The sequence below is a fragment of the Myiozetetes cayanensis genome, unplaced genomic scaffold (assembly GCF_022539395.1).
Source record: "Myiozetetes cayanensis isolate MyiCay16 unplaced genomic scaffold, myiCay2020 scf1, whole genome shotgun sequence".
Classification (NCBI taxonomy): domain Eukaryota; kingdom Metazoa; phylum Chordata; class Aves; order Passeriformes; family Tyrannidae; genus Myiozetetes; species Myiozetetes cayanensis.
The window spans coordinates 80,661,457-80,686,267 of record NW_026086604.1 but is presented as its reverse complement, the minus strand read 5'-3'; the positions used below and the strand labels follow the sequence as shown (position 1 = coordinate 80,686,267).

The 24,811-nt window shown below is 40.4% G+C and overlaps 2 protein-coding genes across 8 annotated transcripts in view; one reads left to right on the top strand and one right to left on the bottom strand.

The window, feature by feature from the left end:
• Positions 1–1,867: 1,867 nt before the first annotated feature.
• Positions 1,868–15,242, bottom strand: CUNH5orf22 (chromosome unknown C5orf22 homolog). Of its 5 annotated transcripts, none has more exons than XM_050306302.1 (9): positions 15,114–15,242; positions 12,900–13,045; positions 10,875–11,024; positions 8,464–8,926; positions 7,796–7,858; positions 6,697–6,818; positions 5,810–5,876; positions 5,060–5,199; positions 1,868–3,688 (listed from the first exon to the last, which is right to left on the bottom strand). In XM_050306302.1, the coding sequence occupies exons 1-9, from the start codon at positions 15,216–15,218 to the stop codon at positions 3,556–3,558; spliced, it is 1,389 nt and encodes a 462-aa protein (XP_050162259.1). In that variant the 5' UTR covers positions 15,219–15,242; the 3' UTR covers positions 1,868–3,555. The 5 variants fall into 5 exon arrangements, with proteins under 5 accessions (XP_050162259.1, XP_050162243.1, XP_050162250.1 ...); XM_050306286.1 differs by lacking the exon at positions 15,114–15,242 and adding an exon at positions 13,283–15,061; XM_050306293.1 differs by lacking the exon at positions 15,114–15,242 and adding an exon at positions 13,616–15,061.
• A 62-nt stretch (positions 15,243–15,304) lies between these two features.
• DROSHA (drosha ribonuclease III) overlaps positions 15,305–24,811 on the top strand; it is a 77,356-nt gene continuing 67,849 nt past the window's right edge. Inside the window, exons 1-6 of one of the 3 annotated variants that reach the window (XM_050306272.1) lie at positions 15,305–15,351; positions 16,971–17,090; positions 18,214–19,071; positions 20,801–20,893; positions 21,876–22,107; positions 22,672–22,813. In XM_050306272.1, the coding sequence (XP_050162229.1) occupies positions 18,221–19,071; positions 20,801–20,893; positions 21,876–22,107; positions 22,672–22,813 (1,318 nt within the window). In that variant the 5' untranslated portion in view covers positions 15,305–15,351; positions 16,971–17,090; positions 18,214–18,220. Of the gene's footprint in view, positions 15,352–15,649; positions 17,091–18,213; positions 19,072–20,800; positions 20,894–21,875; positions 22,108–22,671; positions 22,814–24,811 lie in introns of those variants that run through there. The other 2 variants (XM_050306276.1, XM_050306271.1) reach the window with 2 other exon arrangements.

Below are 24,811 nucleotides of genomic sequence, written 5' to 3'. Positions count from 1 at the left end.
CCTCTCCCCCAAGACAGGCCTGCAGCTGAACATGATGACAGTGAGGGAGGAAGCCTGTGCCAAGGCAGGAGCTGGGACCGGCTTTGTTGGGTCCCTGACTTGCCATCTACATTGGGATGTGGGAGCTGCACCTCTGCTGTGGGCACAGAGGATTTAATCCTGCAAGAGACACTAAAAACTAATAGCAGAAAACTGGTGCCTTATGTCCTCCCTCCTGATGACAGATGGGATATGGAAACGGTTTGTGGCACCCATGTGGACAACAGGGGCCATCAAGCAGGACAGAAGGGGCCCTTCCAGGTGCTGTCCAGTGGATGCATAAGGAGACAGGACCCATATCCTGGGCGTCTTAGAAACAGAACCATAAAACTGTTTGGGTTGGAAAAGACGGCTAAGGTCATTGAGTTCAACTGTTAACCCAGCATGATCAAGTTCACCACTAAGCCATGTCCCTAAGTGCCACATCCACCCATCTTTTAAATACCTCCAGGGAAGGATTTCTTCACCTAAGTCTGACCTTGTTGGATAATTATTTTTTTCTTTCACAATAGCAGCAGGAAGAAATATCTATGCAGTTGACTCTTCAACCCCCTAGTCCAAATCTGGCTGAGACTAGGGTGATTGACTCACACTGCAGTTAGCAGAGGAAGGGAAGGGATAGAGCTGCCAGAGACAGAAGCCTCAAGGAGAGAAAGACATGGTAACAAAGGACATGATAACCTCAGCCATCTGACTCATCTCTAGTTCATTTTTCTCGAAAAAGCTAATTTTGTTTTGCAGTGACAAGCTGGGAAACAGCAGTGTGGCTGCGGTGCAGAGCTGGTGATGCACAGAGAAGACAGACACTACTCAGTATATTTGGTTTAAGGCTCTATTTCATACTGTATGGAAATGTGTAATAGTTTTAAGTTTATATCAAAATGCTCAGGTTGATGGTCCATCTTGGAAGCTGAGCCACAACTATGACAGAACTATCTCTGCATACCTCTACTGCTGAGATTCATCTGCAATTATCTGCAAATTGGAGCCCCTGATGGTCTAGGGGGTAAAGGCGCCGCGCTATCACCGCGGAGACCCGGGTTCGATTCCCGGTCAGGGCCACTCCCGGGCAGGTGGGGCTCGTTAGCCCTTAAAGGCAACCCACCTACGTCCTGAGGACCTCGCTGCCACTGTCCAAGCTCGCTTGGCCCCGGCAGATGAACCTTAGGATTAAAGGGTGGGCTCAGTTCCGCGCACACTGTGTCTCACCTAAAAAATCCAATGCGCAGGCTGGAAGGTTGGAAAGACCTTCCCCGGATCTTCGCTCGCGAAGACTGGCCATTATTATCTGCAAATGCCCTTCCAAGTGGGCATCCTCACTCTTAAGTGGTGCCAAAAGGAGCAGCCGAGCTGGCAGGGACATCTAGCTACAAGAGACAATATGAAGCTGCTGTCTTATATGGTGCTGCTATGCTAATATCCTCAAGTGAATTTATTTCTAATGGGCCTTCATGTCTCATCCTTATAGCAGTAATTAGAGGAGTTGTTCTGCATAATAGATATTTGAAATAAGCTGAAAGGACATTGAGGCAGACATGGGGAATGGAGGATTTTGTATGTGTGGTTAATAAATAAGCTATATATAGAAGCAAGAAATAGAGATACCTGTTTCTGGTTTGGCTTGATTACTTTTTGCCAAAGTAAAAAAAACCTTGCAAATGTCCTTAATGTAGAAATTAATGTCTCAATAACTAAGTGAGACTGGCATTTTCTGGAGTGCACTATATAGTTTGTGTTAGTCATACATTTCAGAAGATAACAATTTGACATTCATAAACAAAAACTGTGATTGAAAGGAAGATTTCTTAAATAACTTGGATACAACATAGACGATTCACGATGTTAGTTTAATTCTGCAGAGCCACAGTGAACATATGTGTGTAAGCCAGCACAGGAACAACCACAAAACCACAGACAAAATGCAAAGAGTAGATTTATTTTTGTTACCTCACCAACTAAGGAATCCCCAAAGCAGCACCCAGGCAGAGACACAAACACTGCTGAGTTTGGTCCATGCTAAAGGTTCCGCCAATTGGATCCCTCTGTTGCCCAGCCTTTCCCCAGGGCTCTCACACACCCGCCCTTGGCTGAGGGGCTCAGCTGTGCCCTACATATGTGCTTTTTTTTGTTTTCTACAACCTTATGCAAAGCCCAGCAAGAAGTATCTCTAACTTTAAAAAACCCCCAATCTTTACACAATCATCCCATGATCTGACTGCGCTTCATTTCTATATGCAATGTATGGCTGTTTATAATTTATGAAGTATTAAGGAAAGTGGTTCCAAGGCTAGGTATGTCTTTGTGACAGATGCGTCACAAAAACACAAAGAAGGTGCGTCCATCACTATGGAATTTATTCTACTGCAAGAAATATTTTAGAATCATTATGTATCTACAATCTATAATACAGTCATTTATATCAACAGCAGAAGTAATAAAAAAACTGTAAAAGTGCACAGAGTCACTGTAGTGCAAAGAGCGATGTTAGCAAATGAACTTAACTATTTCAGAAGAAATTACAAGCAAAACGTATTCATAATAAATAATATTCTAAGTGGCATTTTTTTCTTTCCCATTTCAGTTTCATTCCCAAATAAATCCTGTGGGGTTTTTCCTCTGCCAGTGGCAGTTTTCTCTATAACTATATTGATTTCTAAATTAAACATTTCTAAAACTGTTATTTTCCAAACAGTAATATGGAAAAGAGCAAAAAACTGGTACAAAAGGTTTTGCTGCTGACTTCAGTGAAGCTAAATCTTTGTTTCTGAAGAAACTATCAATTCAATTCCTTACAGGATTCCAAAGACAAAAGCATGCACATGTACACATACTTTTTATCCCCAAAATTATGTAAAAGTGAAAATATCAAGCCAACGTCTGTACGTCGGGAACATTATATGAGTCACCAATGAAATACTGAGGCAAAATAAGACAATATTAATGAAAGAGAGTATAAATATAAATGATATTCTGTGGATGGGGCAGAAGTCATAAGCTGCTCCATAGAAATGAGAAGTTCATCTCAAGCACAACAATTAAAAGAGATCACTATGAAAACCTACAGTCTTAAGGGCATTATTCAGATAATTTTTTTAAAAGACACAATGCAACTCAGGAAAAAATCTGTTACTCACCAAACTCAAAAAAAAAAAAAAACTTTAAGTACATAAAAGATATCCATTTAGTTTAAGAAATTATATATTTTGGGTTTTTTTACAGACACAAATCAGACAAAAAGTGTTATTTTATAGACAAAAAGTAATTTCTCTTGCACCAATTTTAAGAAGAAAGACAGTAAAAATAATAATCACAGAACTAATCTAAACAAAGCCAAACAGGTAACCAACAGTTCAGATGTAGCTGACTTAGAGAAAGTAATGCATCTCAAAACTAGCTCTGGGTCAGCTTGGGTTCTAGTGCCACCTGCTGAAATAACAGTAGTTTTCCCCTTGCAACCATAGTTAATATGCAATTTCAATTAATCCACTGCATTAGACAGCAATACATGAAGAAAGGTCACAAAGAAGATGACGTGCTTGAGTAATCTAAGTGCACATTCAGAGAGCCATACACCGAACCAAGTAAATTGAGAACCTTCTCTTGAATCATGTCAACCTGCTCTGAAGGGCAATAGTCATCCAAACTTGATCTGTAAAAAGGAATTGAAAAAGGCATGAGAGAACACAGATATCACCACCATGACCACCTTGTGTATTCTTGTAAGGCTCTGTGGTTAGGCTGAAGCTACTTTCAAACTTTGGTAAGTTCTGCCTCCCCGTATTCCTTTAAAGTGTAGTGCTGTGAATCTTCTCATTACTTTTTAAGCTGAATAGAAAGTCTGCAGCAGATCAGGAATGTGACCTAATCTTCTTTCCAATTTTACTCTCTTCCTGAATCTGACACAGAACATGTTGGCAGACAAAGTTCAAGCAAATGATCTAATTAAAGGACACATGGAAAATTAAGACTGAAAAATTCAAATGCTACTCTTTAAGTAGCAAGGAAAACTTTGAAAAACAAATCTTCACAATCCCTGGGATATAACATTTTTTACAGTATCTATTAATGAATTGCAAACCAATACTAGCAGAGCTGACACTTCTTGAATTTTTATCTGTCAAGATCTAGAGAGATGATTCTGTTTTCTCTGTAACACTGGATGACAATCCTGCAGCTGGCACAGGGAATACAGCTTTCTTTTATTGCAGGAATTAGCCATACTATTTCTTGTTGACAAAGCCAGCTTCATGTCAGCTTCTGCTATTATTGCCTGCCCTTTCAACAGCACACTAAGTATTTCTGAATGATTAAACTGCAACAATTTGACAACAGATACACTGCGGCCTCCAGATCAGGTTTTCCCATGACAGATCCCTGGTTCTCCCAGGTCCCTGGTCTCAAACTCCATCCTTTTCTCCTAAATAATACCCTTACAGTCCCGGAAACATAACTTTTACTCCATAACAAAGCTTTACTAGAGCCTTAAAGAATATAGATTGCTTTCAGGCCATTAGACAAAAACCAGTTCCAGCAGAAGTTTCACCAGAAATCCTATCTATAGTACAATAAACCCTAAACCAAGAGAAGAATGAAGGTGGGATGTCAGCCCATGCAGGCTTGTCCTAGCTTTGCTCTAATTAGCACAAGTAATGGAAGCAGTGAAGATGCCTGAACTCCAGTGACAGCTCTCAATCCCAACAAACACAAGGCCTCATCACAAACTTTATATAACCTGTGCTGAAGCGAATGAAGTCATCATGTTTTCATAGCTTTTGAAATCTGTGCCAGATACTTTAAAGCCCAGTAAAACTGGCCATCACTACAGAGTCTTCCCTTACCTGTGTAGATGCTGTCACTGCTTTATGATCAATATTTCCAAATGTCAATTTTTACTATACTGTAAGGCTTCCACTTTAAGACAGGACTTAAGATGTACCAACCAGTGCTATGCTGATAAAATCATTTATCTTCATGAGCATAATCTGAGCTTTTTAAACTAAAAATGTCTGCATAGTCTTACCGAGCAACTGTCACAAGCGTGGGCTTGGGCATATCTTTTAGTAGAACTTTAATGGATTGTATGAGGCCTTCGATCTCATCTTCAGTGCTAATATGGTGAGGAAGCTCCATATAATCACAGGTCAAACCAGCCTGATGGACCTACAGGTAAATTAAACAGAGATTTAATTTCTGTTGATGAACTATTGATACATATTATCTGCGTAGAAGCTCTCTAGCATGCCTTCCCTAGACCAGTAGGTAACTTACACCTCTTCAGACAGTAAGAGCTGCAGGGTTTTTTGCCCCAGCTTGTTCTTTAAACGAAACAAATAAAAATCTAGAGGTTGTATGGATTGTTTCATTATCTTCAGTACACTCTACCTTTTCTATAAATTCAGAGTGTGCTGCAGTCCTTGAAGATGATAGATCTGTTTCTCTATAAATAGGTATCTTATCTTAAATTCTATGAAGAAGATCAACACACCCTGATGAAATGAAACCTCCCTTCACAGAATGAGGTTCAAGACATCACAGTCCTGAAAGATCACACTAATGCTGCCTAAATATAGACAAGCAGAGCAGAATTTTAGCAGCCTTAAAAAGAAAAGCTGGCCTAAGTAATGAGACATAAAAACCCAGGAAAACTAGCAAACTCTCACAAAGTCCTGAATCAAGAAGTAAATCTGAAAGGAAGTATGAATTTTCCCTTCCTGCTGAAGCTATGCTTTTGAAATTTGTCTACTTTCTGCTCTTTTACCTTGCCACCTACCATTTCATAGTCTGGGCTTTCCATCCTGTTTTTCAAACTGTGAACTAGTTCAACAAGTGGCTTCATTCTGGAGTTAAAACATTCAAAACAAAAAACAAACAAACAAACAAACAAAGAGGAAAGTAGAAGTTATTATGGCCTAGGATTTGAAACTTGCCCCTCGTTGTCATCCTGCACCTGAAAAAGTGGAAATTATCAGTACTATTGCACTGTTTCAGCAGGTCTTTCTCATAACGCCCTTATACCCATATCTGCCTCTGGCAAGTCCTCTTTGTGCTTCTTTTAGGGTAGATCTGCAGATGAACTGTTGCGGCTCAAGTCATACAAACTTTTACAGTCACTGTTACAGAAGTCTGACAGTAATTGCTGCATTTGTGTGGAAAATAAATTATTTTCCCATCAAGGAAAAGCTCAGATTTTCAGTGTCTCTTTTCAGCTGAAAACATTTGTTTTAAAAGCAAAGTGATGCTGTTCAGATGTCTAGCGGAGACTGTTGCTCAGATACAATGTTTCACTCATTTCCATTTTCCCACAGAAAGCTGACCCTTCGGGAGCACCAAAGAATTGCTTCTCCATGTCCTCCTTGGTTTGTTGTTTTTTTGAGAACTCTGATACGCACCGATGACTAAGTTTTTAGTCAACAAAATGCCTCCATCCATAGAAAACAGAGTTTGCACCAAGCTGGAGAAGACTGAGCTTCAAAGGCCTAGAGAGCTGCTGAAGATAGCAGACTGACTTTCCTTTTATTTTGTCTGACTCTTTCTCCTCTAGAACTAAAGGAAAAACAGTATCCTTGCATAGATGCTATCCTTCTCTGTTATCAAAATGCTGGGCTAATCAGTTCCAAAACCTTTGTTTGCATTTCAAGCCATTTATAATTCTCCTACCCAGGGTATGAAGCCCACTTCTGCAGGGTTTCTTCATCATCACTGTCACACAAATCTGCAAATGCTGCTTCCAGGTCTTCCAGCTGATGAACACGGTTTTCAACACAATCCAGCAAGCTTTCCTTTAGATAAGCATATATAACAGTATGTTAGTAAAAAAATGAAGTAAGAATATCGTGGCTTACTACGATTTAAACTCTGTAGTGACTGATCTACTGGAAGTGGGGAATCCAAACCAACTGTTTCATTACTATGGCACATCAATTCAAGAGGATCACAGGGAATGCCTGCAGAAGCTGTTATACCTTCAGAATAAATCATCTCACTTTGCTCTGTCTTTCCCACAACAATTTTAAAAAAGCCATCTTTTAAATATGTACCTGTTTTTATTGCTGATTTACTAAGAGGTAAGAAAATCAGTTTGCCAATATTCCACCTATCTCTATTTCTTTATACATATATATTTATCAGGTTTCACTAATTTGTGCTAATTATATGTACTGAATTTCTATCTAACAGTGTTCAGATGAGATTATGAAAGCTTACATTTCCTAGAGTCAGAAGCACAGAGGATGTAAAATGAAAAGTACATTACAGTGGCATAATACCATCCTTTCCACATCTAAATAGACAGGTAAAAATCCAATTAGACAATCATCACAACTCTGGCTATCAAACAAGAACAACTCGGGCAAGGAAGGGGAGAGCCTGGAGGAGAAGAAAAAAAAAGAAGAACCTGCCACCAAAAAAACCAACAAAAAAATCCCCCACCAAGCCAAAGCCCTGTTGAGCCATAAAAAGAACAACATTGCAGATGACTTACAGTGTTTTCATTCCTTCCTTGTCAATTACCATTTGTTTACAGAAACTAATTTTCACACTCATGCTAAATATTTATGCAATTCACTCATTTAATCAAAACATTTAATAGGAAAGAATTTTAAGATGCTGCTGATTAGCATTCAGCATGCCATGTAGCTTAATTTGAGACCACTTCATTAAGCACCTTTGATAGGTTCCTTCCTGTTGACGTAACTCATTTTTATTGGGTAAATAAAAAGAATCATTCCCTCATACATCCCACAAGGAAATATCATACCTCTGTTGCATTTTTATGCGGCTTCTTGAAATTGTACAACTCTTGCAAGAGCCCATATTCTGTCTTTGATAAAGAAAAAAAAAGAGGAAAAAAATTAGACTCTTCAAACGGGAAACCAAATCTTCAAAGCTTTCCTTCTTCAAAAAAAGAATGTGATCACCAAGATCATTCCCCTACTCGAGTACTGCAGACAATAATGAGCATAACAGCCTCTCATCAGGACAAGCTACCACTCTTTGTACAATCAATACCACCATGTCTTTTGAAAGGCAGTCTCCGGATACCACTGTGGTTTTCTAATAGCATGTTATGAAGAGTAAAAAATGACACAATCTGCCATTCTATGATTCCTCCCTGATGAATCTTCCTGTGGGTATTTGGACGGCTACCTGTGGAAACCCAAGCGTAGCTTTTATGTCCCAAGCAACAAGCACAAGTGAGTCATATACCTCTGGGCTTGAATGCACTCTCCATACTGTTGTAAAATGTAAGAATTTCCCCATATTTGGTGGTTGTAAATTTTTGTCACGTACACTCCCCTTTAAAATATTACCATGAATCATTAACCATGATTAGCTAATCTGCTAATTGAGCTTAGGTGAAATTTTCTCCATAGACATAAACACTAAGACTATGACTCAACAAGGCCATTCAATTTTTATGCTTACCTGTGTGTACATTTCTTTGAATGGATTTTTAACTGAAAAAAAATCTAAATCAATGTCCAAAACATATGCATCCCCCTTCTGCAGCACTTGGCAGACATCTTTAACAATTTCTCTTATTGGGCATTCACTGTTTTTGAGACAGCTTGAAGCTGAGCACTCTGGTGAGGTTCCTGCCCTATTCAGGACACTTGCATTTTGTACTTCCTTTTTCTTCATGCCTGGGGTGCTGTTATCAAGGTCACCAAGACCCACTGAAGAAGAGGCAGAAGTGGTGCTTGCTATGTCATCTGTATTTAGCTTCAGTCTTTTAGCAGATGCTACTTCACTGTTTTCTTCACGGCCATCTGATGATTCGGTAGGGTTGATGAGAATGACATGCAAGTTTAAGGACTTCTGGTTTTCCAGCTGATCAGCAGGAACATAAAGACCATCACTTAAAAAGTAATGATCTGTGCCTGTAACCCTACAATTAACAGTAACTCACAGTTAATATACATCTTGGCAAAGAGCTTAGGAAAAAGCATTTTATACTTTAAAGATCCAAAGAAGAATAAACAGACCTGTGATGGGCAATGAAAGCAATAAAACTGTGTAGACAAAATTTCAATCCTCAGGTTTTTAAATTAATTTTTTTCCATTTCTTTATTGTGGAATAAATATATATAAATTCATCCTATATTTTTATGATAGTCCAACAAAGTTTTAATGGATAAGAAAAATGATTCTACATTATGTGCGACTATGATTAATTTGCCATTGCATTGCATTTTAAAGACAATATTGACAATATCTTGTTCAATTCTGAATATTATGGCATAAAAGATTGCAAAGCTATATTGACATTTTTTCCTTTCTAATTTTCCAGGAAAATTATGTTAGTTGGGCTTGGGAAGTGCCCTGAAATGTATAAATACTGATTAAGTAAAAGTAAAATAATATTAATTAATATGGTAGAATTTAACCAGAATTAAATCAATTTAACGGTAACTAGAGGATAAATAGCTAGGTATCAACTGAATCCACTTATATAAAAAAAAACCAACGAACTAATTCAACAAAAGCAACAAAACTAAAACCTCTGCTTATTTCAGCCATATTTCAGTACATTAAGCCTTAAGCATCATAAACTCAGACTAAAAATAAGCTTAAGTATGAACATCGGCTCATGTGTGTTAAGGCCTCATTTGATTACAGCGTATCACCATCAATCAGCCACAAAGACAAATAATTTCATAATTTCATGGAGAAATCTGAAGCTCAGTTCCCCAGTGTCTTGTGGATGGATTACCCTGAGCTTGCCAAGATGAGAGGTTGGATCACAACTTCATCTTGTTGATGGGACATTCATAGGACCTCTTCCCAGAAATTCTGCCGGGTTCACCATGAGTTCATACTACAGCCTTTTCCTTTGTGGACACTAACTAAGGTATCTTTTTACCTATTCATCGGTTGTCAACAAAACTTTAAGCAAGTTTGTATTTCTGAGGACTCTTTCTCTTTCTTGCTTCACGGATTTGGTAAGCCTAGAACCTGAAGTGAAGGTAACTGACAGTGTTCAAAAAGAAGCCTGAAATGTTGTTTTCAAGACAGCTAAGGCCACAAGTGGGAGAGCTATTCAGCCATCAGGAAGTATTTCTATATATTGGTTAAATGTAATTGAAAGCACTAGCTGCTTTATTATTATTATCATCATCATCATCATAGTTATCATTATTATTATTCAGGTTTACTTTAGGCTTCAGATTCAGAATTGTAGAGCTTTAGCATTTTATTTAAGGTGGTAAAAAAAGCATTTCTTTGCTGTCTTCTGTTAAACATGCTTCAGAAGATTTACTTCGATATGCTGAAAAGAGACATGATTTGTAAGTGTCCATTAAAGCTGTACAAAATCACAACGCAGTGAATATAGTGAATGCAAAATTATCATGGACTGCATCCTGCAGAATGATGAGCGGCTCTGATCAGAACTTGAAACACAGAATGATTAAGATTAGTAGAAACATCTGGAAGTCTCCAGTCAATCACCTGATCAAAGCAAAACTAACTTTAGAGGTAGATGAGGCTGCCTAGGCCAATCATCCTTTATCAAAGGATGGAGAATTCACCACCTGAGAACTTGTTTCAGTGTTTAATTAGTAGATTAACGTAAAAAAAAAAAAAAAAGAAAAAAAGGCAAAAAAACCAACCTCACACCAGAAAAACAGAATCATGGCTGATACCAAATAAAAATTTTACTAGGTAGACCAAAGAGTAAATAGATACAAGTTGAACTACATTGGGCATTTCCCAAGGAAATTACAAATACAAACTACAAATTAAATTTTCATCTTTATCCAAGAACAAAAAAAATTCCATTGAAAAGCTATAGAGACAACTTTTAAATTACTAGTATATGACAGCAGACAATTTACCTGATTGTCGTTGTTGATACATCTTTCCCAACAAGAAAACTGTGTTTTCCTTCCGAGATCTGACGAGCCCAGGGTGGGTGAAGCCATACTACTTGAGAAATATGGCCAGCATAAACAGCAGGCATAATCCAGTTCTCAATACTTAATTCACTGTAATCAATAGAGAAAGACAGGAGGTAACAATGATATAAATGATATAAACAATATAAATATTTCCTTATAAATAAAACATGGTCAAGAACACCACAAACATCTTCCACATCTTTAAAACCCCCACGCAAATCATCTAAAATTAGTACTCTGTGTAAGGGTAACATCATCAAAGAAAGAAAAAAAGAAAATCTACAATGTTTGTAGTAGATTTAAAAAAGTCTGGACACAGAATGCAATCAGCTTCACTCTTAGCATGGTGCTTTGATGATAAACTACTTAGTTGTAGTTTGGACCTGGCAGTGTTAGGTTACTGGTTGGACTTGATAACCTTAGGGGCCTTTTCCAACCTTAATGATTCTGTGATTCTACATCCTTTTTCTCTTGATACATCAGAGAGAGGAAAAGTACAAGGACACAACATTGTTCTAAATAACTTCCAACTGACCTCATGAGAGTGTTTTATTGTAAACTGCTCTAAATAGTTTTTAAACATCATCTCAGTAATTAAAGTGAGTCAATCCACATCTGCAAGATTTGCATCTTTCCTCACTATCAAGACCCTATTTTATTTACGTGTATGATGCCAACTGTATCCTGGACCACATCAAAAGAAGCATAACAGGAAGGTCGAGGGAGGTGATTACACCCCTCCACTCCACTCTTATGAGATGCCCCCCAGAGTACTGCACCCAGCTCTGCGGCCCTCAACAAGGGCATGGTCCTGCTGAACCAGGTTCAGAAGAGGCCACGAACATGATCAGAGGGCTAGAATACCTCTCCTGTGAGGACAAGGTGAGAGAACTGGGGTTGTTCAGCCTGGAGGCTGCGGGGAGACCCATAGAACCATCCAGTATCTAAAAGGGAAGAAAGCTGGAGAAGGACTTTTTACAAGGGCATGCAGTGATAAAACAAAGGGGAAGGCTTTAAACTGAAAGAGGGTGGGTTTAGATTAGATATTAGGAAGAAATTCTTCACTGTAAGGGTGGTGAAGAATTGAAACAGGTTGTCCAGAGAAGTTGTGGATGACCCACACTTGGCAGTGTTCAAGACCAGGTTGCATGGGGTTTTGAGCAACCTGGTCTAATGGAAGATGTCCCTGCCAATGGCAGGGGAGTTGGAAATAGATTATCTTTAAGGTCCATTTCAAACCAAATCATTCAATGATTCTAAGATAGAACCATTTTGACTTTTCATTAGTCAAAAAAAGAAAACAAAATACTGACTATGGGTAGGATGATCGAAGTACTTAAACAACAACTGCATCAGCTTGTAATTGCTATAAATCACCATATTACTGAAGCAATCAATATTTACCTTAAAACAGGAAGAGAAAGACAAAAGTAGAAACCACCCTGTGGCTTATTCCCTACCTACATCAGATCGTGGTAGAAAATATTGGTCTTTATGATTCTAATATGAAAATCTTGTTCAATTTCACATATTCACCATGCCAACAAAGGATATGCTATTTCAATCTGAAAGTCCATTTTTCAGTGTGGAGAAAGAAAGACTGATTTATTACTCTACAGCTCTTCAGACAAAGCGTCAACTTAGAGTGCTTTCCTGTTACCCAGAGGAACTACTGGGGTTATTATCATAATCCACTACTGAACAACTAAACAAAGCAAATTCATACATCTTAAAACTGTTTGATGCACCACACAAACATTTGGTCACATTCATAAAACACAAAAGTAACTTCTTCCATCAAAAAAAAAGTTTCAGCAAAAGTGAAAAGATGGAAGATACAACCTTAACCTGAATTATACCTCCTTTGTTCATGTTTTCCACTCAGTTGTACCGATATTCACTGTGAATCAAAGGCAGCAAGAAGAAGACTTAAAGTACTCTGAGGCAGTAACCAAGACCTACCTAAAAAGAGTTTCTTTGTCAAATACAGTGTCTGCAGGCATATTCACAGGAATAAGAAGGTCTGGATGGGAATCAAGATGAACAAAACTGATGTTACTGGCAGGAAGATGCTTTGAACCAATGGCACGATAGATGAAAGGCAGTACCTAAAGCAACATAAATAAAAACATTTTAATGATAACTAGTAAGCTGAAAAATGCAACCACTTGAACAGCAAAAACGCTAGTCCCACTCTTATTCCTTTAGAATTTGGATTAGAGGAAGGAGGAGATAGAAAACAATACAAAGGGGAGATAACTCCAGAGGCAAGACAACTCATGAACTGTAATCATTATAAGCCCAAGCATTCTACATGAGAAACTGCTACAGAATCACAGCCTTACTCCCTTTTTCCTTCTTTATAGGAAGTCTTGTTTGCAGTAGCTTCTCACTAATGATTCAACTCAATTTGTAGGGCTTTTTTTGCATTTACAACTAAACCCCAGGAATGCCTTTCCTCTTCTGCAGAACATTGCCCCTGTATTTCCTTTCCCATGCATTCCTCACCATGCATGGGTGTTGTGGAGATAAAAATATTTTGTTACTTGAGGTTTATAAGTTAACTGATATAGAATTAAAACTGATCCCACCATGATTTAAACTTTAGCTGATTATTAGACCTATTCTTCTTGAAAAATTAATTCCTAATGACTTAGTGGCTGCAATAAGGATACTACCTTTCTCAACTCTCCAACCTTATCCTCCGTTGAAGGTCTTCACTCAAAGGTGCAAAAAACAGAAGATGAGGCAACCAACCAATTTATAGCATACAAAACGACTGAACTGCAATAATACAGGGTGGTAAAAATGAGAAAAAACTGATGGCTAGTTCATGATACCTCTTACACTGAACTTTAGTACACGGAGTCTCTCTCACTGGTTAGGGGACATCAACTGCCTTGGCTGCCAGAGCAAATCCAACAGGGATTGTGAATCACAGCCCTACCATACAGGGAATGTGAAGACTGTAAAGAAGCAACAAAAATTACATGTGACCTCTACATTACAACTGCAACTGAGCTACTTTTCTTGGCACAAAACTGATTAAGATGACAGGTCCTGCATACTGCATGGGTATAACCATAAAACATATGTATAGTATTGCAACAGTATAGATAACTCAAGGTTAAAAATAACAATGGTTTCCTGATCCATGACTTTCACTTCTTTGGAAAAAAAGAAGTAATCTGGCGTACCTGAAAAACTTACAGTCTTTGTAATTAAAACTGAAGCTTCACTCAGGTTGCAAGAGACACAGGAGACTGAGGTCTCTAACCTTGCAATTAAGTACAAAATTTCCTTTATGCCACCTGTTATTATTAATCAGAGCATGATGCATCTACTGACAGTATCATATATTTCAGCTAGTCTTAGTAAAAATGAAGGGCATAAAACTATTTACTTACAATTTCATGTCATTATTTTCTGTAGTGGACTTTACACTAAAATTTTCTGTTCGCAAAGAATCTAGTAAATAATCTGTTACTTAGGATGAAGGCCTCAATTTATGCTGCTATTAAAAATAAAACTATGAGAAATCAGAAACAGCAGTTCAAAAGCAATTCCTCCTTCACTCCCTTTTTGAATGACTTAACTAAAAAAGCAAAGCTCCACATTTAACATTTCTCATCAAGTGGCAGTCAATCTGCTTGCTGGGATGTGATTATACCTGCTGTCAGACACTAGGGTGGGTTGAGTTTCCAAGTACTGCTCTAAAGCCGAGCAAATTATAACAGCAGGGTAATGTGGGTATAATTGCTATTTAACTACAGCAACTACAACCCAATGAAGAAAAAAGCCAGCAATAATTCCTTAAAAAGATGTCAAAATCCGATCATGGCAACAATTAACTTAATCGGTGAATGGGAAAGTCTCCTGAGCCCTGAACTTCATTTATGTTTCAGCAGTGGAAGGGAAGGCAGTTTTAGTGTTTGTGCATGGCTACAGAGGGCAGGGCTGTTCCCAGGGAAGCGCCTGGAGCAGGCAGAACCCGGAGAGATGGTGGGAAAGCGCATCCCCCCAGGGAATCCGTCAGCGCCAGCACAGGGGATCCACCAGCCAGACCGAGCCTCCGCGCCGCGGACAAACCAACAAACGAGCGAGCGAGCGAAGCCACTCCCCATGCAGCACCGGAGGGACGGCCCATCCCACGGCAGCCCAGCGCCGGGCACTCACGTCCTGGTGGTCCTCCACCACCCACACCGGCAGCGCCGGGTACTCCCGCAGGCAGCCCCCGCGGGGCCGACCCCCAGCGCCGGCCTCCAGCTTCCAGCTGCTCATGCCGCCGATCCCTCCCTCCCTCCCTCCCGGCGGGCGGTGCTTCCGCCCGCAGCACCTCCCATCGCTTTCCTGTTCCGGAGCCGGAGCGCTGCGGGCAGGGCTGGCCTGGGCAGCGGCGGCGGTGGCGGGGCAGGTGGGCTCGGCGTGCCCGGCTGCCCGCGGCGGGGCGGGCGGGGGCTCCCCGGGGCCGCTCTGGTGCCGCTCTGGTGCCGCTCTGGTGCCGCTCTGGTGCCGCTCTGGTGCCGCGGGTCTCCGCGGGCGCCGGGAGGGGGCGGCGCGCAGGTCCCAGGGGAGGGGGCGCGGCGGCTCCGCGGTGCTGGCGGGGGTCGGGGTGGCGTGCAGGAGCTCTTGATGCGGGAGGCAGGGCCTGGCCGGGTGTCGGCTCAGCGCCGGGCGGTGTCTCCGTGCCGCCACCCCTGCGGGGGCCGTGGGGAGGACGGGTGTCACGGAGTCACGGGGTGGAAGGGATCAGTGTGGGTCGTATGGTCCAGCCTCCCTGCTCCAGCAGGGTCGTCCCAGAGCACATGGCACAGGGTTGCGCCTAGATGGTTCTTGAATATCTCCACTGGGGAAGGCAATGCGTTCCAGTGCTCGGTCACTGCACAGTAAAGAAGTTCTTCCTCGTGTTCAGGTGGAACTTCCTGTGCATCAGTTTTTGCCCTTTGCTTCTTGTCCTGTTGCTTGGCACCGCCGAGAAGAGCCTGGCTCCATCCTCTTGACACCTCTGTTTTAGGTACTTAAAGACATTGATGAGGTCCTCTCTCAGTCATCTTTTCAAGGTGTGTCGGAGCCCTCTTGCTCTCAGAGGTGTGTCTTCAGGGAGAGGCGAGTTTGTTTGGTCTCTTTTAGGGAACCAGTGTTGCTTTGATGTGCAACGGTCCCCACCAGTGCAATAAATTTCCTCTTCTAGATGACAGGAAAAGGGGAGTTTGTGCTTTTTTGGTGGTTTTGTACTTACATAACTTTAAATAAAAATTGGATGTGACTAGAGTTTGCAGTGGAGGGCAATAATTCAGGCATTTAAAATAGTTTCTTCTATTTTTTGAATTTCTTTTTCCGGCTATGATTCTGTGCAGTCTGAAGGAGTGACATTAAGGCAGTAGAACCAGAGCAGTTCTCTGGTGTTGAGAAGATCTTAGAGCCTATTTAAGAGAGCTGATAAAGAAAACCTTTTCTTTGAATGCTATGACATATTAAAAAGAAACACACTTAAAGACAAGGCACTGTGGTACAGTGACCTTTGCTTTAATTAAGAGTTTAGCTCAGCCTGTTTAAATAAAATATGTATGTAAATGTTAGCAAAGTCTGAAACAGTTTACTGTTACAAGCGTGAACTGTGTAAGAGCATGACAGGAGAACTAAAGCTAAATCGATTCAGTATGTAATGGATTAGAATTACTAATAACAAAAGGTTATACTATTGCCATATGAAATAATGGAAGTTGACTTTCTTTTTCCCCCTTTTTAAAAATTTTTGAGAACCTTTACAAAGTTGGAGGGTACTGAGCAGGTAGAGGCTGACTGGAAGGAACAAGTGACTTTATACCATTGTGGCTGCTACTTCCTAGAAACGTGGGATTCTCACTTGCTTTGGCCTTTGATTGTTCTGGAGAGGGAACGAATACCCCTGCCACCAATTCCAGTGGCTTCCACTAAGCCCTGTGTGTGTAAGGAGAGTCTTAGGGTCCTCTTGATTCCTTCTCTTTGGTGTCAGTCCTTTTCCCCTCTGTTTCTTTTCCTTTCTCCCTGCAGTTCACCAGAAGTTGTCTGCTTTCTCTCAGCAAGAGCTACATCTTTTACTGCAGTGGCACCAGAATGCAGCTGAGAGTAGTGCTCTGAGCAGTCCAGGTTGGCCATGTTGCACTGTAGCAGGTGGGAGAATATTCTGTGCATGTACTTCACCGTCAGGAAAGCCTCATTAAAAGGGAGGCTTTGTTTTCTGTTTCTGGTGATCTTTCCAATTATGTGTGTGTCTTCCCTTTCTTTATCTCACTTCCCTTTATGGAAAACAGGATTTGAGTTCTGTGGCTGCTTAGCTAATTTTTTTCCTCTCCCTCTCTTCCAACTATAAGGTGTTTTTTTCCCCCCATTTTTTTCAGTTTTTGAAACTTAACATTTTGATTAAAGAATCAGTTTTAACTGATGAAGCACAGTGGTTTTCATTTATAAACATTAATACAATGCCTTAAGTATGTGCATAGCTTTGAGCAACACTTAAACCTACTTGAAGGAGTGGCAACTGCTGAAAGGTAACAGGGCCAAGAAGGCAGCTGAGGGATTTCTTGGGAACCATTTATTTCAATGAAAATGAAGGAATAGCACAGTCTACACAGAATTTTTTTCCGTAATCTGTAAGATTCTAATTCCACAAAAATATACCTACCTCACTTAACATTTTTTGAAGGGTCTGTTGAATTCAGTCCTTCAGTAAATCGGGGACTCAATTGTGAATGTAAATTACTACTATCTCTTTTAAAATTTACATGAATTGTTGGATCACGTAACTTGCAATGGAATGTTAGTAGTCACGTCATTCTGCCCAAAGTTTAGAATTGTGTTCTACAAAGAACTCCTTTTTATGCAACTTTGGATGACAACTGCAGTTATTAATGAGTGGTTTCTTTGGTGTGGGGTATCTGAGGTTTTTATGTTAAAGTTTCTAAATACTAGTAGAGGTACTTGAATCCTTGACCAGTCCTCATATCAACAATTTTTTGAAATTAACATTGCCCTAAGTCAGAAAGCATGGTTCAGCTTTGTAGTAGAGTGCATTCATGGACAGAGGCTTAAAGGAATCAAAGGACATAAATGACCTGTACTAGAGGTCTGAGGAGCACAAAGCTCCCAATGAAAGTCGGTGGATATTGTTTACTGCTTCTTTTAAAGGAAACTACAGAAACTATAATTTCAGCATTTTAGGATTAGTTCCTGGAAATGCAGTAAGAACATCTTACAAACAGTGTGTGATGCTGGACTTTTATTTTCCTCATTAAAGGTGAGCCATGTCTTTCCATTCTGGACGAGGATGTCCCCGTGGTCAGGGGGGACCAGGAGCAAGAACTTCAACACAGACCTACCGCCCTCAGAACCTACGGCAGCTTCACCCACAGCAGCCCTCTGTACAGTACCAGTATGACCAGCAAACTGCCCCTCCAACAACCTATTCAAACCCTCCAGCCACTGGTTACATGCCTCCCAGGCCAGACTTTGTGCCCTATCCTCCTCCAGTGCCCCCTTCCACACAGAATCCCATTAGCCAGTGTCCCATGAGGCCACCATTTCCGAACCATCAGATGAGGCAGAGCTTCCCAGTGCCTCCATGTTTCCCTCCCGCTCCGCCACCAGTGCCAAATCCTAGCAACACTCCTGTGCCAGGAACTCCTGCTGGACAAAGCACCTTTCCTTACATGATGCCTCCTCCCACAGTACCGCACCCTCCTCCCCCACCAGTCCTGCCACAACAAGTCAACTACCAGCCTGTGTACTCCACGGGATACTCCCAGCAGTCGTTCCCGCCTCCTAGCTTCAACAGCTATCAGCACAACTCCGGCTCCTTCCAGAGCAGCACTGCCAGCAGCAGTGGTGGCAGCAGCCATTTCCGGCACACGGGTCAGTACCAGGGGGAGAAGCCTCAGAGTGATAGGCGGTCTCCAGACAGGAGCAAGCACTACGACGAGCACCGACATCGCGAACACGGTCACATCCACGGGGACAGGCATCGGTCTGCTAACCATGGGGATCGTCGGGATCGAGGCCGGAGTCCAGATAGGAGGAGGCAGGAGAGCAGTCGGCACCGGGCAGATTATGACAGAGGAAGGATATCGCCCCATCACAGAAGTTACGAGCGAAATAGGTAACTGGAGGTATTTTCTGCCTGCAGGGGAGAGATGTCATTGTTGCTCCATAGTATTTGTTTGCGTCAATGTTCTTCCCTCACCCTTGTTTCTCCCACTAGCTCAGGAGATAGCCAGTACTCAGGTCTGATGGAAAGACCTGCCTGTGTGGTTTTGTTCAGGGTTAAGACCTCAGCAAGCTGGCATGTGATCTCAAGAGAGGACTGAAGTGAACATTACTATAAATCTGTTAAAGGAAATGGTACAGTTGTAGGCTGCATTGACATCATTCAGATGGATGAATGTGCACTGCTTATTCTGGGATTTATCATGAAGTTTTCTGTCGCACAATAGATCCACAGTTGGGTGGACTAACAAGCTGTCAACCATTAGTAGAGTATGAAAACTGTCTGTATGATCTTTCCTACCTAATGTATACAATAATTTCATAGGATCATTTAGCTTGGAAAACATCCTTAAGGTCATCAAGTCCAACCCTTTACCTAAGGCTCCCAACTCCACCACTTAACTGTGTTGCTAAGTGCCACATCTACATCTCCTTAAATGCCTTCAGGGCAGGTGATACCACCACTTCCCTGGGAAGCCTGTTCCAGTGCTCAACAACCCTTTTAGTGGAAAACTTTTTGTAATATCCAGATGAAATCTCCCCTACTGCAACTTGAAGTTGTTTCCTTTTATTCTGTCACTTGTTATCTGGGAGAAGAGACTGACTCCCACCTTACTGCAATCTACTGTGAGGTAGTTGTAGAGAGCAGTAAGATCCTTCCTGAGCCTCCTTTTCTTCGAGCTAAACAACCCCAGCTCCCTCAGCCACTCCTCATGTGACTTGTGCTCCAGACCCTTCACCAGCTCTGTTGCCCTGCTCTGAACATGCTGCAGCTCCTCAATGTCTTTCCTGTAGTGAGAGGTCCAAAACTGGGTATGAGACTCAAGGTGTGGCATCACCAGTGCCACGTATGGGGGATAGTCACTGCCTCAGTCCTGCTGGGCACCCTGTAATACAAGCCAGGATGCCATTGGCCTTCTTGGCCACCTGGGCACACTGCTGGCTCACGTTCAGCTGGCTGTGACTGACATCTCCTGTTCCACTGGACAGCTTTCCAGCCACTCTTCCTCAAGCTTTCAGTTGATTTAAAGCTCTTTTGCCCCAGAAGTATGTTTGTGTTATCAAATACTTTATGCATATGTGCAAGCTGACTTGTAGATGAGAGTCATAGTTTCGGCATCATGCAGATTGTCTGTATCTGTCTGTTTTTTTGTGTGTGCTTGAGGTGACTGTAAAGAAGAGAGGGCTCACCTCAAACACTTGCATGACTACTGTGCTTACAAAGCTGTTGTGCATGGGATAGGTTTTTTGGTCCCTTTCTTGAGGCTTTCAGAATAGTTAGTGATACAGTATCTTACCCTTTTCCATTCCTAACTGGAGAAGAGGAAGAATGGTGACAAGTCCTGTGGTGAATTCATAGAATTTGCCTCTGCATGGTATGAATTGAGATAGATGACTTTATGACAAAGGCAGAGGAGATGGATAAGTGACTGTCTTTTGCAAATTTCTTGGATGTCAGCATTAAGAATATTGATGCCCAAAAATATATCTTGGGTTTTAGCAGTCAGCATGTGGATATCATTTTGCATAACATGATCTCAGGCTGGTTTTGTGCTCCTTTCGGGTGTGGAACATACGAAATTCAAGATTTCTCATTTAACTTATTTTTTGTACTTTCTAAGGGAGCGGGAGAGGGAGAGGCATAGGCATCGTGACAGCAGAAGATCACCATCACCAGACAGATCCTACAAAAAAGATTACAAGAGAGCAGGAAGGTAAGGGAGGTTGCATATGATCTGTTGAATATTTGAGGCTCTGTGCATTCACTCGTGAGGTTTTGTGTATGCATATGTGCCTGGTTTGAAAACTCAGAAAACCTGAGTTTCTTGAATTTGTAGCCATCTACTTATATATGCAAATATCAGCTATCTCACAACATTGTAGTTAGAAACACGATTTATCTCTGGAGAGAGAATTTCTCTGCTGTGTCCTAAAGACTTCTTCTTACATCTCCTTCCAGTCTGTAAAGTACCAAAATCATTTAAAGTCATTCTATTTTTAGATTGTCTTTTAGAGGCTTTTCTTATATTGGTGCTCCTTCTGAATGCTGGATATCCGAAATCAGTGCAACATTATTGGTTTTGTAGGTAAAGGAGATGAAAAAAAAAGTAGGTATTTCTCCTAATTCATCTTTTGAAAACATTACTCTTGCAATAGATAAGGACTGTGAGAAATTGTGTTGTTCACAGGGATGTCAGTGTTAGTAACAGCAGCGTAGCTTCTGTATAATCCTCCTAATAAAACCCTAAGTCTTTTGTCATGAAAATATTTCATGGGCTACATATTAAAACTTCTTACTGTAACTTTTAGTTGTTAGTGATGTGAGTTTTAGTTTTTACTGATGAGTTTCTAACTTTGGAACAAAATTAAAATAAATTCACCTAGAATGCTAGTAAGAATTTTAATCTAAGATAGCATATATATTTTATATATATTACTATTATTATACATTATGCTTGAGTAAGATTTAAAATAAAAAAACACTTCCAGTTTTAAGTCATTTTTATAGTACATCAGAACTACAAAGTGCTCTTCTACTTTATATGGTGCAAGTTAAAAGCAGGAGAGGCAACTGGATTTTGCTGAAATTTATATGATAGAATGATGTACTGATCTGAAGCAAACTATTTTTCATTATAAAACTGTCAGTGTTAAATTAATAAAGAGAATTGCTTTGGTTTGCTTTCTCCCACTAAGCCGATCTCCAAGCAGAGAGAGAAAGAGACCCCGATGGGAGGAGGACAGAGAAAGGTGGTCTGAGAACCAGAGCTCCAGCAAAGAGAAAAGTTATACTGCTGTCAAAGACAAAGAATCAGAGGAGAATGCATCTGAAAAAAATGAAGAGGAAGATGAGGAATTACTTAAGCCAGTCTGGGTTCGCTGTACCCATTCTGAAAACTATTATTCCAATGACCCCATGGATCAAGTGGTATGTTTGTGAGAATTTTAAAATTACTGTACACAGTCTGTTATTGATTATTTGATTACCTGACTAACATGAACCCTTCAGCAGGATCATGTTTTGTCTCATTTAATTCTTCTCTCTCCCCAATCATCTCAGTCTTTTAACCATGTTAGGGGCTTTATATGTTGGTGCTATTCTCTATTTTCATCAGTTTCTTTTCTCTGTTAGCATTCAGAATAGTGGTACATGGAACAGGGCTACTTTTTTTTTGTTTTCAGGAGGGAAAGATTTTTTTTTCCCATTATACCTGTATTTGAGCAAAGATACCTCAAGCACCATATATTCCCACAACCTTGGAGAAACGTTAAACTAGCAAAGGAGGTAATTTCCCTGCTAGTTCACCTGGTGAAGCAATGTTAATGGTATGCTAAAACCTTAATAGGTATTTCCACATTTCATTGAATTACATAGATCTGTCTTCCCCCCCTCTTGCTTTTTCTTCAGAAGTGCTGGTACCTGTTGTGTTTGTGTGCTATTTTAACACTGTATTGTTTTATTTTGTTGTTGTTCTGATTTTTTTATTGACAGGGGGACTCTACTGTGGTAGGAACAAGCAAGCTCCGAGATCTGTATGAAAAATTTGATGAGGAGTTAGGAAAGCGACAGGCAAAGGCCAAAGCAGCCAGACCACCATGGGAGCCACCAAAGACTAAGCTGGATGAAGATTTAGGTAGGCTGAAATGATGACAAAGCTCAGGAGTAATGGAGTAATCTCTAGTTAACCTGTTTGGGTAGTTGTGTGTATTTAATAATGTTGGTAGGTTAATCTATGTTTTTAAAATCTCTTCTTTGTGTAGCATATCCATGGGAGTTTTACTCCAGCTTTTGACTGAAGTAGAGCTAGATTCTTTACCCAGAAAGCCTAGGGGAAAATGGAAAGTATCCAGCACTACTGTATGCTAGTTTCTTCCATGGCATAAAAGCACCTGAGCGTGATCAGATAGTCCAGAGAATGGTACATGAGAGACTTTGAGAAGCTCCTGGTCTTATATTTCTAAAAAGTAAGAAAAAGTAGTGATGATAAACTCATAGGTCTGCTTCTTATGTCACCAAGTTTTTCTTCTGGATTGTATTTTTGTTATGCAGCTCTGCTTACTATGATCAGACTTACGCATCTGTTTACATAACATGCTTTATCTTCCTTGTCAAATACCACCCATATGGGCCTTCTTCCAGTGAAATACATCTGCTAGCAGCATCACTTATTGGGGAAATAGGGTTGAATTAGCAGGGCATAGATTTTTATAGCAATTTGTCTACTCAGAAGTCAGTGAAAGATATTTTTCTTATTTAGTTTTGTGAGAACTGTTAGCTGTTCCTTTCATTGTTCCAACATTTCAGTGTTTCATAGTGTGCTTTTAGTCAGTTGCTTTAGTTCAGGAAATTAGTAGGCACAGTAATTTGGATACTCTGTTGGGCTTGCTTCTTAACTGATGCTTTGTGTTTGCCAGATGAGCTGCTTCAGACTCTCATATCTCAGCTTAGTAACTCAGAATTTTTTGTATGTAATTCTTAAAGTTGAAATACAGACATAATGGTGTAGTTGATTACATGCTGATGGTATAAAAGGATAGAGTCAAGATGAGAAAAAATAAACACCGATGAAATAAAATATGAATTCATGTTTGTAAAGGAAAAAATTTTTTAACATTTTTTGAACAGAAAATTTGCATATATTTGAATTAATTCAAGAATCACAGACAAAGTTAACTGTAGGGGGTTTTAGGAGGTGTTTTTTCATGTGGATGAATCAAGGACAAAATTGCTACCTTCAACATACCTGTGTAAAGCTCTCACTTTCTCAGATCTCTGCAGGAGGAAAGTCTGCTGCTCCAGGCTAAAATATGATTGGGCCAAGAGCAATTTCTCTGTGTTTCTATTTCCAGTCGTTCTGGAGGACCTGAAAGCTCTGTCTTAACTGGTCCTCTGGGATGACTTGGTGTCTGAGCCAGCTTCTCCTGCAGCCATGCTTCTATAATGTCTAGTAGTTTGTCTTATTTAGTACTTCAGTAAATGCTGTCTCTGTTCTGCCTCATGTTAGCAGTAATTGTTCATTATAGTGAGATAGCAATGCACTCCAGGAACAATTTTTGATCATGAAAGGCTGATTATGGAAGAAATTCTTTACTGTGAGGGTGGTGAGGCTCAGGAACAGGCTGTCCAGAGAAATTGTGGAATGGTCCATCCCTGGCAGTGTTCAAGGCCAGCTTGGGTGGGGCATTGAGCACGCTGATCTAGTGGAAAGTGTCCCTGCCCGTGGCAGAGGGGTTGGAACTAGGTGGTCTTTAAGATCCCTTTCAACCCAAATCATTCTATGACTCTGTAATTTAAGTATGTGAAATCCAGAAGTTCTGGGTTGGCCTTTCAGAACTCCAGCTTAGTCTCATGGGTCCTTGTGCTCGTTTTGCACCTGAAATGAAACCTAAACAATAACCACTTGTGTATCAGAGAATGTTTAAAATTTATGTCTTTGTGAATATTTGTAGTGATACATGCATTTAGAGAAAACTCAATTTCAGTTGAGCATATATGACCATACATTCCAAGGATGTATTTTAATAACACTTTGTGCCAAATTATGAACTGTGTAAAAATACATCTTTAAAAAGAAAAAAGGGAAATATTTTACTAGTGATATTCTCTCATTTTTTCTCTTTCCTTTTTCTTT

What these genes read in the sequence shown, in the direction of transcription:
- CUNH5orf22 (XM_050306302.1), bottom strand. Translation starts at nt 15,218, where the DNA reads ATGAGCAGCTGGAAGCTGGAGGCCGGCGCTGGGGGTCGGCCCCGCGGG. An exon ending in CGCATAAAAATGCAACAGAG is followed by an intron (nt 6,819 to 7,795) that starts GTATGATATTTC and finishes GCTTATCTAAAG; the next exon opens with GAAAGCTTGCTGGATTGTGT. An exon ending in AAAGCCCAGACTATGAAATG is followed by an intron (nt 5,200 to 5,809) that starts GTAGGTGGCAAG and finishes ATTTACCTGTAG; the next exon opens with GTCCATCAGGCTGGTTTGAC.